Genomic DNA, 17,691 nt, shown 5'->3' on the forward strand with positions numbered 1-17,691 from the left:
CACCGACAAAACAGGGATTTGTTTTTATTACTTTGCGGTAGAAAATTGGCCGTGTGTATTACTTATAAAGGTGTAACTTTGAGAGCACCAACAGGAGAAGTAAATCACATTGACCATCTCGTGACAATTCAGTGTCCTTCTGGGAAACTTATGGACCTGGTATTAATGTGGATGTTACTTAGACACGCACCACCCACCTAGACCAGACCAGGTACCCCCAACTCATAGCAATGACACTCCTTGATGGCAGCAGCCATCAAGTCAAACTGATCAAGTGTCTGAAGGATGATCCTAACAACATTCTGTTACCAGATGCCACAGGACACATTCAGAAGACCCGTGTCCACTCTGATGAGTCACAACTGTTTTGGAAGGGGGACCCACACACTATTATGGAGGGTGGTCATAATGTTATGCCTGATCATTGCAAAGGAAGACAAGGACAGTTTTGCAAATTACGCAATATGACTCAACACTGACGATGATGTTGAGTGCAAAAACGTTTTCTAAAAGCTGAGGAACAGACACATTATGTTTAAGTCGTAGTCTGAACTGGATGAGAGCTTCTTCTAATCGGATTGTGTCAGCCATCAGCGCTCCACACTGAAATGGTGGAAATTTGCAGGAAAGTAAGAGCGATGTAACTGAAGAATGTCTCCGGACGTGTCTGTTGGTTTTATAGATCTACAACCGGCGCAAAGTCGAGCGCCATCTTCTTATCCGTGGAAGCGATAAGTACATTAGGATGGTGATAAAAGTACTGGGTACGCATCAGACTGAAAATGCTGTTCTACTGGAACAGCCGAATCTTTTCTGTGCACCGATGCCAAACTTTTCCTCCTCCCTGTTACTCACGTCGCGGACTTTTCTTTCTTTCACACCTGAGACTGCTGGGATCCTTTCCCTTCCAACAGATGACTGGTTCAAACGGCCAGGAGCACTGCAGAGGCTGTGCATGACTTCTGAAGAAACCCTCTCACTCTCTGGCACAAGCGTGCGCCACATGTGTGCGAGCAGTGTGTGTGTGTGTGTGTGTGTGTGCAACCCAAATAGGCAGACAAGCTGTGCTAACAAGAACGTGAATTGTGTGTGCACAGATATGTGACACACGGTGAGAGTGTTACTGTACAAACAATGTTTTGTTAGGAGCTGGAACTATTTCTGCTCAACGTGGGAGGACGGTAACACTGCTTCTCAAGAGCCAGGCCAGAAGCAGCCCTTTGTTTTATTGGCAGACAATACAGCAGCATTGGCAGTGCGCTGCGTTGAGCATGATTTTTATAGGTATAGACACAATATGCTAAAGCCCCCCCCCCAATCTCCACAAACCGCTGCACATTGCCAGCCCTGTATTCTGACTTCGGCGAGGTACGACTAAAAATTACACCTGAAAAGAACCGCCGTGACAACTGAAAGTATGTTGTTCGTGTTCTTGCATTGATTCTCGCTTCCATTTCCGGTGTAATGGACTTGCCAGTAATGAATGCCCACAGTGATCTGATGCAAACTGACAGGTCTCCATATTATCAGTTGCTGTGAGCTCAGAGTCGAGCCGTGGAAAGTGGAGTCTGATTTAGCCGAATACAGTCCCAGGTGCAAGGACAAAGCCTTGCGCTCTACCCTACTGTAAGGAAGAAAAGACGAAGAAGAAGCATTGCAGAAATGGAAATGGCAAAGCCTTGCAGTTTCACACCAGACTGCAGAGTAGTTTTTTTTTTTTTCGTTTTGTTTTTTTACACCTGGAGCTGCTAAGTTCTGAGTGATTTTGCCTCACTTTTTCCCCCCATAACAATTTCCAATTTATTCAATGTTCTCCTTTGTCCACTCTGCTGTAGAAAATGACAAATTCCACCCAGCATTCCGATCAGATACTTATCCTCGCAGCTGGAAGGATTTGTACTCCCCCTCAGTCCGAAAAGGCACAGATTCAAGACTAATTTTAAAGAGTAAAGGCCAAATTATGAATAATAATAATAAAAAAATAAAAAGTCGTACATAGGCTTGAGCTTTTCAGTTATCAGTGAATACTCCTCTGATCTAAACTGAACCACCCACATCGCAGCGGTCCACAGCTTTCTGCACATCAGCTGCTGAATTGCGCGCCGTCTGCGCCCACGGTCTCTTCATTATTTTAGCAAATCACTGGATATCCTCGAACACTTTTCGCGTCTCTCCCTCTCTCTCTCTCTCCCTCTCTCTCTCTCTCTCTCCCTCCCTCTCCCTCCCCTCTCTCTTTCTCTCTGTCGGTCGGTGTGCGTCCCCCTCCGCTTCATTATTCCACACCTGTCAGCAGCGGACGTCGGCGCGCACCTTCTTTCCTCTCCTCCTTATTTATCGCCATGACTTCTGGAAAAGACGCCAACGGGCCCGGGAAAGTGGTTCAGCAGCAGGATCCGGTAGGTCTTCGGACGAGTTGCTTCCCTAACGTGTGTCTACTACCGTTATTATTATTACGCAAATATCCCTGCGCGTTATTTTACATAAAGAGCGTAGGAGTGCAAAGTGGCACAAACAACAGATTGAAACAGGAAAAAACTAAATATTCTGCACAGCCTGCCTTTTTTTTTTTTTTTAATCCGAGCATTTTATCCCTGTTTCACTCTTACGTGGCAGCCTTTATATAGTTTGAATGCAAGAGTTTCCACGTCTCTTTTGTAACCTCAGCCCACAGGTGTAGCTTCTGTGTCATAACAACCTGCCTGTGTCTTGTTTTCATCAACAGTTTGACTATGTAAAAAAAAAAACAACACCTGCCGTCATCGCAGCTTTATCTCTTCTTTCTTTTTTTGTGGTCAAGGGACAAAATCTCATTTTGCAAGTTTGCAAAGCTTAAAAGAAAACTGTGTGTGCAAGACAGAAATGCAGGGAGTGGGCATTAATTGCTCTGTATTGTTCTGCCATCTCACTGGGTTTAAATTGTGCTCTGTATGAGGCTACAGGGAACCACTGTGGAGTGATGTAATACAGCGTATAGACACCAGCTACTTCTGGGTTTACATAACTGAGCTTTGGCACCAATGTCATAATTTGGCCTGAAAGGTGCTTCACCAAAATAAACTCATTTTTGCTCGTACGTGAGAGCATCTTGATAATAAATCTAGTTGCATAACAGTGGTTTATAGTTGAGTATTTGGGCTCCCGCACAGTGTGAAGGATCTTCACGATGATTGATAAATGGACACGATGCAATTACGCTTGATATTTGTGAAAGTGGGGAAGGATTTGCTGCAATTTCTTTTTTTAACAAACTCGTCTACATTTGGTTCTGTATAAACGTTTTCTTCGACGCAGTCTGCTCCTTTGAATGTTTTAAATGTAAAGTATTTACTTTCGCGCCCTATTCACACATTTATGAAAGCGAGACCGCAGAGTCGACAGCAGTATGGCAGATCTTTAACCATGTTCAGTCCTTTCTTTTTCTTTTTTTTCTTCTTTTTTTTTTTTTAAAGAGAGCAGGGGCTCTTTTGAAGTTTGAGAGGTAATCGGATGTCAGACTTGAAAAGCAGGAGCTCACAGAAAGTGAAACGCACATATGCTCATCTGCACTTCATAATACATTATTATTATGCAGCAATCATTTCAGATTTGTTGAAAGGGAATGATACATCTTCATTTGCTCCAGCTGATTTTCATATCTGACCGGCCTCTGCTTCTTATTCTTGTGGTTTTTTTTTTCAGTATGCACAGTTGGTACACTATTTCTTTTTGGATGGGGAGCTCGGAAAATATATTCTATCATCGCTGGCTGACTCTGTGGCTCCAACAATGACCTTGCTCATTGGTAATATCGGTTTCGTATGCGAATGGCAGACTGTGGGTCTGCTCTTTAATGATGCAGAGAAAGAGGCAGCGAGATGAAGATGTCACGGCAAAGGAAGTACTGTGCAAGGGAAGAAGCGCATACGATATCTGAACTCGACCAAGGCCTTCTTGCTTTGTCCAGTTTATATTTGGATTATAGCAACTAAAACCTATTCTGTAAGTGGCTACAGTCTCAAGAATTGCACGTCCATATTCTTTATGTGATACCGATGCTCTCTTTTGTTGAGCGCCACTGAAAACAGCCCTCACACTGTTGCAGATCACGATGCTTTGAAGTCTCATGGAAATTGCCACAACTGCTTTGTTGCTCTGCTACTCAGTTTATTGTTTACGACCGTACCCCCCCCCACTACTGTGCTCGCTGCTTTTCGACGTCGGGTCATTGTCTCGTTCAAGGCAGCATCCATTATTACCGTATTCCCTTTCCAACGGGAGGACAGTCACACCGTCATTTAAAAACACAAGTACCCATCCAAACCGAAGGGATCAAAGGTTACAAATGGAACACGGATGAGAACGAGGACAGCTACTAAAAAAACAAAAGAAAATCTGCTGTCATTAATCTCAGCTTCAGTCTTTTAGTTTTTTTTTTGTTTTCAAACCGTCGTCATGCTGGATCCATTTGGTTCATGAGAGCACACAAGGCCTCTCATATTTCCTTAAACTCAAAACGCATTTCATTTTCAGCAGGTTTATAAAGAAAACATTCAATCCAAAATAGTGATAAAAAAAGAGAGAGAGAAAGATGGAAAAAAACAGCAAGGGGCACTTCCAGCTGATCTTTTCTTCTGCGATTCGAGTTCAATCAGGTTGTTGTGTGCTGCAGTTGTTCTGATGATTAAAAGATAGGGTGCCAGGCGGTAATTCATGTCCTCTGAGAAAACACTTCCTCATTTTCACTTTTTCAAATTCCCTTCCATTTTCCCATACTTGGCCCAACACGTTATTCATTCTCACAAGCCTCAAAAAGCTAAGAAAACACCTCCATGTCGTCTTTTGTGTTATTATTATTATTATTTCTTATTTTTTATGTTTTTATATTGTGTTTTTTGGTGATTTTCACAGATTTTCCACTTTATATGTATGCATATACATATTTGGATCTCTTCCTACAGCTTCTCCCTTCTAATCTCCGAAGCATACGTTCACGTGTTATTTACCCGCTGCAGATTGGGCCGAATTTCCTCCCCATCTGGTTTGTGCATTCTGTCCTAAAAATTAATTTCTGGAAGGGTCATCCCGGAAATCAATGCACTTTTAATTACAGCAGAGCAGTAAGCCTCCATAATCACCCTTAAGAAAATACAGCACGCTTCTTTGCAATGGTTGCATGGTTAGAATAATGGGTGTTGCTTAGATATGTGTAAGAATGTTTTTTTTTACAGTCCCACCAGTCTCTCGAGTTTCTTTTGGATGCCTAGTGTCTCACTTCACTGTCACTTCACTATATGGTAAGGTTTCAAGCCTCTATGAGAGACTTTTGAAACCTATATTTTACTATGATGATGAGTAAGTATTGCATTTAAATAATCCCACACTAGTGGTAAAACAGCTTTGCATGGCTTCGTGTTAGCACTGCCTGCTGATGTGGAAATCCGGGGACATTTACAGCTCAAGATAATCATCAAGATGAAATGAAGAAACAGGGACAATTACGGTTACATTTATTTATTTATTTATTTATTCATATTTAAACATATTTAAACGGCTATGTCTGTAACGTTAATAGCAGCGCGACCAGCTATCGTAATAGTTGTAGTCCGTGCGCAACATTCTCATTCATGAAAAGCTAAAATTGGGGATATTTTCGGGGACAGCTTTAGTCGGGAACAGGTCATCCAAAACGGGGACTGTCCCCAGAAATGGGGGACGTCTGTTCGCCCTAAAAAAAAAACCCCAACAACTGTCATGGCACCTTTTTTTTGGCATTTTTCAGACCTTTCCATCATCACCACGCCTCGCAGTAACGCAGCATGTGTATGTGTGTAGAAGCACTACATTGAAAATGGTCTGAAACAATGTCTCGTGGCACTTTGTTCCGAAAGCTGTGTAATAAAATACACTGGTATGCTGCTATATTAAAAATTCACATCATAATGAACAGTAAACCGTCCAGTCCTAGTAGAGAGACAACTTTTCTTAACTGGACGTCTCTATATTTGAGTGTTAGCTTTACACACTCGCACAAAGACACTCAGCAGCGTTGCATTGAATATCTCCTCCTGGAAGGTCTCATGTAATAAGATGAGTGTGGTACTTACTGTGTTTTTAAGTGAGGCAAACTGGGTATAATTTAATTTCAAGAGTCAACGTACAGAATACGGTTGTAGACCTGAGGAATTTGAGCGTCTGGCTCATAGGAAAGGAGAAGCATCTCATCAGTTCCTGAATAATTTATTCCCAGGTGAACTCAAGATAATGGCATGAAAGCCAACCGCTTAAATCATTCAATATTATTTTGACCTGTTGAGAAAGAACATTTCAATGCACTTGTACTCTTCTCACTTGCTTCACCAGTTTAACAACGGTGTCTCTGGTGCTACTATACCACCACAACTATTACTCCTGCCACCTCTACTACAGCTCACAGAAAATAAGTAGGTCACACGTTTCGGTTTAAAGCTGCACTCATGTATTTTTTTTTTATATAAATATATTTTTATATTAACAGTGGGCTGAATGACTGAGTAGTGATGGAGGGATGCTGATACATGGCACCTTCTGGAGGGTTTTTGCCATCTTTGCTACAGCTTTCGTTTTCAAACAATATTTTGAGCACTTTGAGCTCAGCACCGAGGGTGACAAGAGCGCCGTGCGGTGCAAGCCAGGGGTCATATTACAGGTGGAGACAGTAGATCGGCTGGTCAATTTTCAGAGTAGGTGCTATTCAGAGAAGAAGCTCCTCCCAGGACACAATAGTTGTAGTAAAGCTTGTCAATCAACTTTGTTCCTCCGGCTCTAGTTGACAAATTGCGATAGGAAACATTCTCAAATGTGATTTTATGAATGTGAACCAAACAATCCAAAGAACGGGATAACATTATCGCACTTAATGAATAATTGGAATTTCACATCCAAGGATTTATTCTAAATAAAGGGTTTTATAGCTGTTACCAACTCATTTTTCCTTAGCTATTCCCTGTGTGGGCCTGTTTGCACACCACAAGTCTTTAATCAACTCTGAGTATCTGTCTTAAAAAAATATCAAGTGAATACTAAACAGCATTGTGGTTAAAAATGAACGCTACTTGTTTCCACACATTTACATGTTGCTTTAAAACCAGAGCTTGGGAGGTTGGTCTGTCCTTAAAAGCCCTCATTGGTCAGCTCTAGCAGCCTGAGCAGACGCCACCCATAATGTTTCAATCATTGCTTTCAATGTCAGCGGTACTACTGCTAAAGGACAGATGCAAGGGGGAGAGGAATGGACGTGAAAGTGGTTTCATTGGACATAATATTTACATATGCCCCGTAGTGCAGGATGAGTCATCCCCAATTTTCAAATAAATGACAAACTCTATGTTTTGTAGGAATACTTAATTGTTGGGCCTCATACAGAATGGACATATACTTTATATTTCTTCAATGTTTTTCAGGCCAAGGACCCCCAAACTGATGGAGAGATTATACATATACATTACCCCCTTCCTACTATATGTGTTCTATATTAAACTCGGCCAAGTGCTATTTATAAAGATACATTATCACCATCATTTTGCTTTCAATATTGATTATCAGCGTGTTAGCTTCTCTTCTGCTAATATTGCAGAGTGCTTCTGGATTTCATCTGGTAAGACTGAAAAGGCTCTTGGGAACCTGACAGAGTCGGCGTGTGATATACGGCCTCATGATTGGCTCAGCAGCGATAGGGGCGGAGCCTACTTTGTACAGGAAACTTAGATTGACAGGTCTAATGTGGCGCTCTGTGTGAATCAGTGCGCTGTTAAGACAGCTCCTGTATCGCTGTACGAGTGATGTGCCTTCATTTATCCCTTTACTGAAATATGTTGGATGTTACTGTGTATTTAAAGAAATTTAAATTTGTGGGATAAAATTAAAAAATAAGTATATATATATATAAAATATGTCTTATCAACCAAAGATTTTGCGACCCCCCTGCAGCGCCCCCTATGCCTATGCTGTAGGTGATCTGTAGTGCCAGACAAATCAAAAATAAAAAAATAATTTAATGTGGATTTAAAGTGGTTTTAGGAAAGATTTACATGTTTTGTATTGAAATTATTAACACCAGTCAAATAGAAGCATCTGTAGAGTGATTTGTGTGTTGTTACAGCCCTAGAGTAATGTGACCCTCACTCCTTTGGTCCTGTCCTCACCTGCCAGGACACCAGCAGAGCCAAATAAAAACTTTAACTTTATGTAACATCTTTTCTCAACTTACACGTTATGTAAGCAAAAGCAAACCAAACTCTGTCTCCTCTTCTCTTCTGCACTGCTTCCTATTACTTCAGTTTCTCCCCTGAAACAGGAGACTGTTCGTGTTGTAGAGAATAAGTCCCAGTTTTCGTCCCTTTCAGAGTTCTACAATACAGATCGCTGATATTTTTAGTGTTGATTTATGTGATCTGGTCTAAAGAGGGGGCTTGATTCATGAGTCTCTTTAGTTCCCAGTTACCTTATCTGATCTGATCTCTTATTGCTGCACTTGTTCAGAGGTTGAAGTATTCCATCAAATAAAATCAATAAATAAATTGTATTTGTTTGTTTTAGTTGAGTTTAAACCATCCAAAGTGGACAAAGACTGGACAGTCGGACTGGAGTCCGGCTATTTGTGAAACCAAAAGCCAGCTTGCATGAATTCTTAATCTCACTCATGAATGGCCATGATTTATTGATGCCGTTCCAGAGGAAAAGTTTACCTCCGAGTCCGGAGGCTACTGCTCCACTCTGGAGTCAGACACCGACTACGTTACAGCGCGGTGATGTGTCACGTGTCAAGTGTCCAATATCTCCAGACAGTGGTTTGCATGTGTTTCAAGTGTCCACATAGTCTCTTACATAATATCTGATAGCGTTTAGTTTCCTGGATGCTCCTCAGTTCATAAGTCCTGTCTCCCACATGACACCGGGTGTTGGTATTAGTCCCCACTGCACTGTACAGCAGCCAGCACCATCTTCACTGCAGATCATACTCAAACAACTCTCTTGGTTCCCTTGGAAACCAGGTGCTCGGAGATCAGGAAAAGATCCATTTCACACTTCAGCAGCAAGAGAAGAGACAAAGAGATGGTTAGACAAAGGGAAAGTGGGAGGAAGAGAGGATTAAAGAGAGAGTGAGTGGCAGTGGCAGTGGTGGTGGTGGTGTGTGTGTGTGTGTTTGTGCATGTGTGTGTGTGAAGGAAGCTTGACCTTAAAAGATGCCTCATTCTTTTAGCCCCTTTGTCTTGAAACAGAATGAAAATAGCAACAAAAATGTTGTTTCCCCTCATGGGATTTTCTGTCCTTTAGAGTTGTCAGTACTGAAATGCACTGGATTTATTTAGATGTGTTGTCTGTAGAGAAGAGGGTGAAAATGGCCACAGTTCTCATTTATTGATGCAGCTTTCATTGTCATCAGCTGTAAGGCATCCATGCATGCTCTTCTCACAGAAGGAGACGGTTTAATACAGGCTAGTAAGCTAGTACGGTCTCAGGTCTCATTGGAGTTTTTTCCAAAGGTCAAGTTTTCCCTTTGTACACAGAAGGGTTCTTCAGAAAAACGAACATAAACTCAGGTTTACAGTTGAACAGTCTGTCATATCCACCTCAGCCTGGATTCAGTACGCCTCTGTAGGTTTTCTCGTTCTCTGGTTGTGTTGATCATTTTTTTTTATATATATATATATATATATATACCTCTCATGTGAGTGAATTCAGCCTGAGATCGGAGCGCTCTCTTCAGCGTTTGAGTAGGTGGGTGAAACGTTCCACATTTCACACAGGGATAAAGCACTCAGCACGGATAAAGCAATCAGAGACAAGACACTTTCATAACGGTGGACTCTATGAGAGCTCAGTCCTATTTCAAAACTACACGGTTAGTGTAAATCTTAAATGTACGGATTCAGTACGGGAGCAGAATGTGGTGTATTTACAAGGAACAGTCATAAATTAAGAAAAAAAGAAAAGAAAATGAGTCTATAATACCAGCTGTATAGAAATATATAACCATTGGCGATTTCTAAAGAATAATGTTGGTACTGATGGCGTGTTTAATCGGTTTACAGAGAGTGCTGACAAGTGCAGATGCAATTTAATACTAAAGGACAGAGTTCTGGGGGCGCCGAGACACACTATTGTCTTCTTTTTAATAAAAAAGTCAGACAATAATTGCACATTTTGCAGGAAGCTGGAGGTGTGCAGCCTGTGGCCTGTAGCTCTTCAATTCGACAACTCATTTTAGCTGCTCCTTCCCATTATGGTGCATCATTTGTACTCAGAAGTCGGAATTTCCGAGTTCTGAGTTGGAATTTTGAACTGGAACGTCCCCCGTTACCAAGATGGCCGCCCCATATGTAAACAGTAATTAGAAGCTCCTGTAATATTCCGTTTATTAACACTTCTGATTAGTTTTGTTGCACCAAATCGGTCGTACAGGTGGTATTTTCCCACATACACATGTTGAAATGCTGTTCCAGTGTAATTTAAGTTTTCCATGTGTTATATGGGAATTACAAGCCCATGTTACGCTAACAGTGGCTAAAAACAATAGCCTGGTAAAATGGAAAACTGTGCAAAATACCATTGCGACAAACTGTGATTAACAGTGTATTTTTTTCTACATTTAGATTAAACAATTAAAACCATATTTAACTGTATTTTTTTGTACATTTCTGCCTCGTGTGGTCTTGTAAATTTCATCACTGTAAATAATTCTAGTAAAAAACTCATCTGTTCGATTTACAATTTGTGTAACTTAAATAGCCTAAATGAAGTTGAACATTAAAGCAATAATATCAAGAGTTTTTAAAAAACTTTAATTTCACTCTGCCCTCGAAAGATATAATTATTGAACACAAGTTATATTCGGACATGGCAAGTTTGGCAGTTTTCCGACTTCTGTAACTGGAACGCCGATAGCTCGTTCCCAGTGCCAAATTCTGCCCTGCGAGGTAAATGGAACGCACCATTAGGCCCTGCAATATTACACATTAACACATCCACTGTCAATATGTGACGAAAATTCATTAAAAAATAAAGGGCCGTTGTTTCTAGGGGCAGTTCATTGACAGACAATGCTGTGTGTTTGCCATTTGCTGTGACTACTTCATGTTTCGCTAGTTATATGTGAGGCTGCAGCAGCAGGAAATGTTTTCTTAGCATTAGCGGAAATCTCAAAAACCCATTGGCTGTCATCTGCTGACTGTTTAGATCAACGTCTACAGAGATTATCAGTTCATAATACTACAAAACTTCGAAAAACCCTCAATAATGTCGCTAAACCAAGAATTAATTCTAATAGTTGCTTTAAATGTGCTTAGTTTATTTTATGAGCAAAACCAGCCTGAAAATGGTTAAATTATCCTTTCAGTCCTTCTTTAACTACTACTTTGAGGAAAATGTGTCAAACAGAAATGAGTTTAAGTACATTTTAGTTGCCTTGAGCTGCCAAACACTCACTGAACAAACCTCTGTCGCCTGGTTTTACCTCGTTGCCGTTGCTTTCTTCTACTGAGCGTGCGTTTTAAATAGCAGCTGTTCTGACGGCTCTGTCGACCCCCACTTAGCTTGTCACAGGAAGTATGCTGAGCACTGATAGCGTCTTCCGGATCTCGGTGTTATGTGTCCAGAAACATCGACGAGGAGGTTAACCGATCCGATTCAGCTGGAGGTGTTTCGCTGACGACTTCCCAGCGAAAACGTCCATCACTATTTGAATAGCCCATCGATCAGAATTGTAGAAAAGCTCTTCGACCTGTAACTGAATAATAGGGTGTCTGCTTACAGAAATGCCAAGCAAAGAAGGGAAGGTGGTGCTTGTGAAGTCATCCTACATTTCCGCAGCCCGAAATTAGCCCGCTGGGCCTTTGGGAGAAGTATTTAAGATTGAAAAAGTAGGCTGTCTGAAAGCATTTTACCTCATGCCTCTTGTGCTTCAATGCAGTGCTGGATTTGTCATGAGTGGAAAATGACTGGAACTAAATATTTATTCACATGCCTCTCAGGCTGGCATCAAAGTGTCTGGAAATATTCAACTCGGAGACATTTTTCCTCACACTTCTAGATCTCTGCTTCTCCATCTAGACGCCGGACTGCGATGCACCCAAATGGCACACACCGTCCCTAAACCGTGGGCCATTTTTTTTCGTGCAGATTTGACAAAAACAAGTAAGCAGATGCAGAAACAAGGCCGTTATCTGCGAGCCTGTCAAATATATTTCTTCCTCGGTCAGAGGTCTGAAGTTATTGTTGATATCAGAGGCAGCGACGTGTCTTCTCTATTAGGGTATGATAGCACAGGGAGATTAATATCTTATGAATCCAGTACATAAGTCCATACACCTTATCGTGAAAATCCTTACCTCTGCAGCCATAAATCAGCTTATTGATGCGCCTGCTGTTTTTCTATGTGTACTCACTGCCTTCAGTATTGATTTGCTTTGCTGTGAGACAAACTGTGCAGAGACAGAAAGTTCACGGGCAAAACAAACGCAGTCGCACGCGCTGGATCATTTTAAACATTTCAATGGAAGGTGGCGTTCAGTGCAGCAATTTAAAGATGCAGAATTTAAAATGCTTCGGCCCTGCCCAACAGTCTAGCTCTCTGTTTCACTCTCACGTATCCGCACGCCCCTCATTAACTTGTTCACTGAGCGTCTTCGTGCCGTGTAACCACTCTCACTGCTACAGGAAGACGGAGACCAGGTCTGACTGGTAGCCGGGCCGATACAGGTGACCGGAGCTGATCACTTTCTACACTCAGTGTGAGCAGCCACATTAACTTGCAAATGTCTGCGTCTGTTTAACGTAGTTAACTGCCATCAATTACATGAGAATGGGGCCTGACCTTAACGTTTCCACCTTCTAGACACAAGTCATTAATTCATTAAAAGAATGAGAGTGCGGCGACTCGCGACCCAACCAGGAGGCACTTCTGCAGTTGCTTTCGGAACATATCCATCACTTTTTGTACATTTGAAATGAAATGTTTTCTTTTTTTATTTAAATATTTATTTTAAAAAATGCAGGCTGCAGTATTCAAAATTCTATTCAGGGGGAATCTCTCTTACTTAAACTGACGTCTCGGACTTCATGGTGGCTCTACTTAGCAGCAGTGAAAGAGATAGACGTCAGGAAGGCATGGATGCAGTCAAATAGAGGTTCTCGAAGAACACCCGCGCAAACCAGAGTGCACACGACCCGAAACTATCGGCATGATAACACCTGAGCGCCTTCAGGACAATTCTCCGGCTGCCCTTGAGCGGTCCGGCGCTTCAGCCCCGCAGGACATGTGCGGAGAGGCCTGAAGATGGCGGTCACACTTCGGCTCACAATTCATATCCAATTTGATGGCGCCTGAGAGGATCTGCCAGGAAGAATCGTTCAGACGTGCGCAGCTCATGGGGAGTTACCCAAGTAGACTTGCAGCTGTAACGGCTGCCGAAGGGATTTTCATAAACTACTTTACAAAGTGTCTGAATATTTTTCGTGAATGAGAGATTTTCAGTTTTTTGCAAAAAATCTCTAAAACCACATTTCATTTTTAAACTACAGGTGTAGTAGTGTAGTATGTAGATTCATGTGAAAATTCGTTTGAACTTCAACAACATGCTTGAAAAAAGTTACTACTACTTAAAGCTCATTTAACCAACCCCCTATTAGTTGAAGGGATACTTAATAAACGGTGATAATAAATAGTTGTGAACCCTTCTCCTTCAACATATGTAGTGAAAAAATAAAATAAAACGATATTTCTGAGCAACCAGTCCTGAAAATAGAAGTTTAAGATGCTGAAAAATATAATTTCCACAATCATGGATGTATGAAAAACAGCTTTCAGTTCCAGAGGTTATAACCCTCATCCACAAAATCCACATTCTTTTATATTGGACGCATCATGTCAATAAGCGAATGATGGTGTGACTCCTTGTCAATGACGTCACACTTGAAACTGTTTTTCAGTCTTGGCTGGGCTTCGCGGGCCACCTGACTGCAGCCTCACGCACTTATGTGCTTAAAATGTTTTGTACGTCCTGTGGCTTTTTTTTGCAGTATATGCGTTTCAAACGGCGCTGATTAGCCATCTACCATCTGCTGGGCTGTGTTAGGAGAGCGGCTCATTATTCTGCCTGTTGTGTCTGAATTGAAGCCGTTGCTCCACTCCAGCTATCAGGCGGAGCTGCAGGGACTCTTCGTATCCACGCAGCGGGGAGCAGCTGGATGAAGCAGTGTTACCGCACACAAGTGGCATCTGTCTGACAGAGAATGAGCTATTCTCAAGCCAATCTCTGCCTCCGACTGTGACAGCACAAAATACTTCCGTCTTATGTGCCACGAACGCTGTGCAGACATTTTAAAGTAAAACTCCTGAAGGTCAGGCATACAGCACGATCGTTTCAGTCAGTAGTAGTGGGATAATTGTATTTACAACCTATTAACGCTTGAAAATGTGTGTGTTTTTTTTCAGGACCTGGTTGGAAGCGCTCCACCTCAGAGGAACTGGAAGGGAATAGCCATCGCCTTGCTGGTCATCCTCATCATCTGCTCGCTGATTGTCACCTCCGTTATCCTGCTGACCCCTCGTATGTTCACCCCACACACACACACACGCACACACACAAATACAAATAATACTATTAGAGACTCTTCTACCGGGGATGCCAAGGATTTGTAATCCTCTTAACTGATCATCTTATTAGCAGTGTTTAATCGGCATTAAAATATGAGATCCGTGGGAATTATTGCACTCTGAATACGCCATTGCAAATCAAATACCGTCGTATTGGCAGCAATGCATGTCTGGCATTCCACCAAATTTCACTTAAATCTGAAATGTTTTTGAGAGGCCGATAATAATCATTCAAACAAATGAAGACTAAATAATAAATTATTTCCATAGTGGACTTATCTGTCCAGCTTCCCTCAGTACACGTGTGCTCTTCCTACCACAAAGCCTCTTCCAAGGCTGTCTGGTGATGGGATATAGTGCTCCAGATGTTGCACATGTCGGTTTTCGTGAGAAAGCAGCTCACTGGGTCTTGATATAACCTCACAACAAACTCCGCTCAAACTCGCTCACTTTTTAGATTAGCTAAGTAACCGAGGTGAGCAGAGGGAAGAGTATTTGCTCTTGTTTATCTCTTTGCTTCAGTCTATTCTTCACACATGGTGGGCTTTAAATTCAGCACTACAAACACGCTGCAGATGAAGCCGCTTTATTTCTCCTCTCTGCATCAAGATTCTGCTTTAATTTGATAACCTTCCCTCAGCGGGGGCACGGTTGTGCAGATGACACGGTTCCTCTGGTTGGCAATTGTACTCCAGTTTTACATAGAGGCGGGGTCACCGTCTGACTAGGTAATGGGTCTTTTAATGTGTAATGCCATTCAGGCCTGGTTAATGGAGATGATTATGCAGTAATAGCTCCAGCCATTTGTCAGATTGGCACTACATCAGAGATACCATTTGCCTCATGTTGGAAATTAGCTTTCTCCCCCTTTACTCTGCAGCTTCTTGCCAGACAAGAGATTTTCTCTGATTTTTCAAGTCGATAAACACTTGACAATGTCTGACATGGTATTTAAGCACTCAGATCTCACCGCTCAGTCACAACGTGAAGCCTGCCGAAGTATCTGTCAGCTTACTGTTTTTGCACTGTGTAACACTGAGCTGTCAACCGTCATGACACACACGTCTAATACTTATTTCCTAAGTAACACTGCGGTAAAAGACACGGTTCAAACATTCTCTGTGTTTCTTTTCTCACATCCTAACTAGCTCTCGCGCCCCCGTTGTGCTCCACCTGTAGGTTAGACTCAGATTTCATTTTAGGTTTTGGTGTATGGAAGGAGTCGCCGATCTGCTGCTGAAAAAAACGCAGCGGGCAGATGTGAACTGCTGCTCTCAGACCAACGGAGCAACACCAGGGGCAACTTTCTTGTTTGTACTTTGTTCTAAATTACTCTGCTTATGGTGGGGAATGTATGCTGGAGGTACAGTCTCGAGAGGCAGAAAGGGAGGGCAATAAAGGGTGAGGCGGAAAATCTCAGCAACGCGGAGATGAAAAAGTCAAAGGTTTCTCCTCAGGTTAACGCACTTGCTCGAGTCTGGTAAAACTGAAGGATGAGTCCTTGACAAGATATATGAAAACAATATGCGTGCTAGTTTATGTCACATTTAAATAACTTCTATCCACATATTTAACGCTCTACACTTGACAGGTGAAGATGACAGCCTCGCCCTTAAGAAGAAAGTAACTGTGGAGGATGTGTTCGGACCAGACCTCCGAATCCATGACCCTGACGCTAAGTGGCTGAATGGTGAGTGAACTGTTTGACATTTAAAAACCTAAAATATATATATATATATAACATGAAGAATATACCATCAGCATTAAATCTGGCATATTTTACTTATAGTGGTGATACTTTAGTAGCTTCCCATGGACACCAATTGATCACAGCTCATCTGAGATAGCTGAGTAGCTTGTCTCATTGACACTGTGATAGCCACACAGCCAATGCCTAATAGATGCCGAACAGATGCAGAGTACCTGAATCTGCATAGAAAATATCTAACGTGACGTGTTGTAGTCACAAGATGACAGAACAGATGTGAGCACAAAGCAAGAGAGTCAATTAAACCTCCATGTTTCTATAACACAACCTATTATAACTGATACTTCCTCCTTAAAATAATAAAGATTTTTCTCCTTGCTGGGATTTTTCTTTTTCTTCCAGCATTCAAGGGAAAAATAAAGGCACCCGTCTTCAATCTCATTTAGTTAGTACAACAGACTCCTCGTGTTGTGAGTCAGGCTTACAGTAAGATGGTCTAAAGTGAACAAATGTACAACGGATCGGTTTCCCGTGGCCTCCCGAACCTTGACAAGGTGGTCGGTGGGAAGCTGCGCCTGGGCTCATAAATGTTGGATCAGCTAATTCAGTGCCCCCTGGTGTTCGACAGGAAAAGTACTGCACATCCTTTCAGGCCCGAGCATGGGGCAGTGAATCAGTGCTGCTTAAGATACAAGACTATAAGATCTGACTGCACACATATAGAGTAACATTATGACCACTGCAGCTATTACATAGGTTGATCTTCTTTCTGTATTTTTTTGATGAGATCATGATCAGAACAAGTTAGAAAACACTATCTAGATAAAAGGAAAAGTTGAATAGATAATTGACTGAATGAATGAATCAGCTTCTAAAAGTGAGGATCGACCTTCACATCGGTGAAAGTTTTTTGTTTTCACATGGAGAAAAAGCAAAATCAGTTGAAAAAGTTGAGTCAACAGCTTATTATTAATCAATAAATTGTCTTTCTGTGCAATTTGTGGAAAGCTGTGTACAGGGAGGCCATCCAACATCTGAATGTCACGTACAGTGGAGGTTGACTTTGGATCATTAGAGTCCGCATACATTGATATTCCAGGAAGGATCCTCTGGGCCAACTGTGCAAGTAAAAGCTCCAAAAGGGAACAGTTTAGTAAATGTTGAGTGATCCAAAAGGCGTTTAAAATAAAAAGGCCACTGGTTCTGCAGGGTTTTGAGAAGACGTTTTTGCCGCTCATCCCTGCAGCGTCTTCACTTCTAAGGGACTGGTGGGGAGTTGAGGTTTAGATCGAGGTTTTTCAGGAACTTGCTTGACTTGCTTCTGCAAAAAAAAAAAAAAAAAAAAAAAATTAAACTGGTGCAACTATTTCCC

At 41.8% G+C, this 17,691-nt stretch overlaps 1 protein-coding gene across 4 annotated transcripts in view; it reads left to right on the forward strand.

The window, feature by feature from the left end:
• Positions 1 to 17,691, forward strand: part of LOC125010717 (dipeptidyl aminopeptidase-like protein 6) — a 78,011-nt gene that overhangs the window by 37,032 nt on the left and 23,288 nt on the right. For 3 of the 4 annotated variants that reach the window (XM_047589491.1, XM_047589490.1, XM_047589488.1), the window contains 2 exons: positions 14,450 to 14,564; positions 16,203 to 16,301. In XM_047589491.1, coding sequence (XP_047445447.1) covers positions 14,450 to 14,564; positions 16,203 to 16,301 — 214 coding nt within the window. Of the gene's footprint in view, positions 1 to 2,054; positions 2,397 to 14,449; positions 14,565 to 16,202; positions 16,302 to 17,691 lie in introns of those variants that run through there. The other variant, XM_047589489.1, reaches the window with a different exon arrangement.

The sequence above is a fragment of the Mugil cephalus genome, chromosome 7, assembly GCF_022458985.1.
Source record: "Mugil cephalus isolate CIBA_MC_2020 chromosome 7, CIBA_Mcephalus_1.1, whole genome shotgun sequence".
NCBI classification, from domain to species: Eukaryota; Metazoa; Chordata; class Actinopteri; order Mugiliformes; family Mugilidae; genus Mugil; species Mugil cephalus.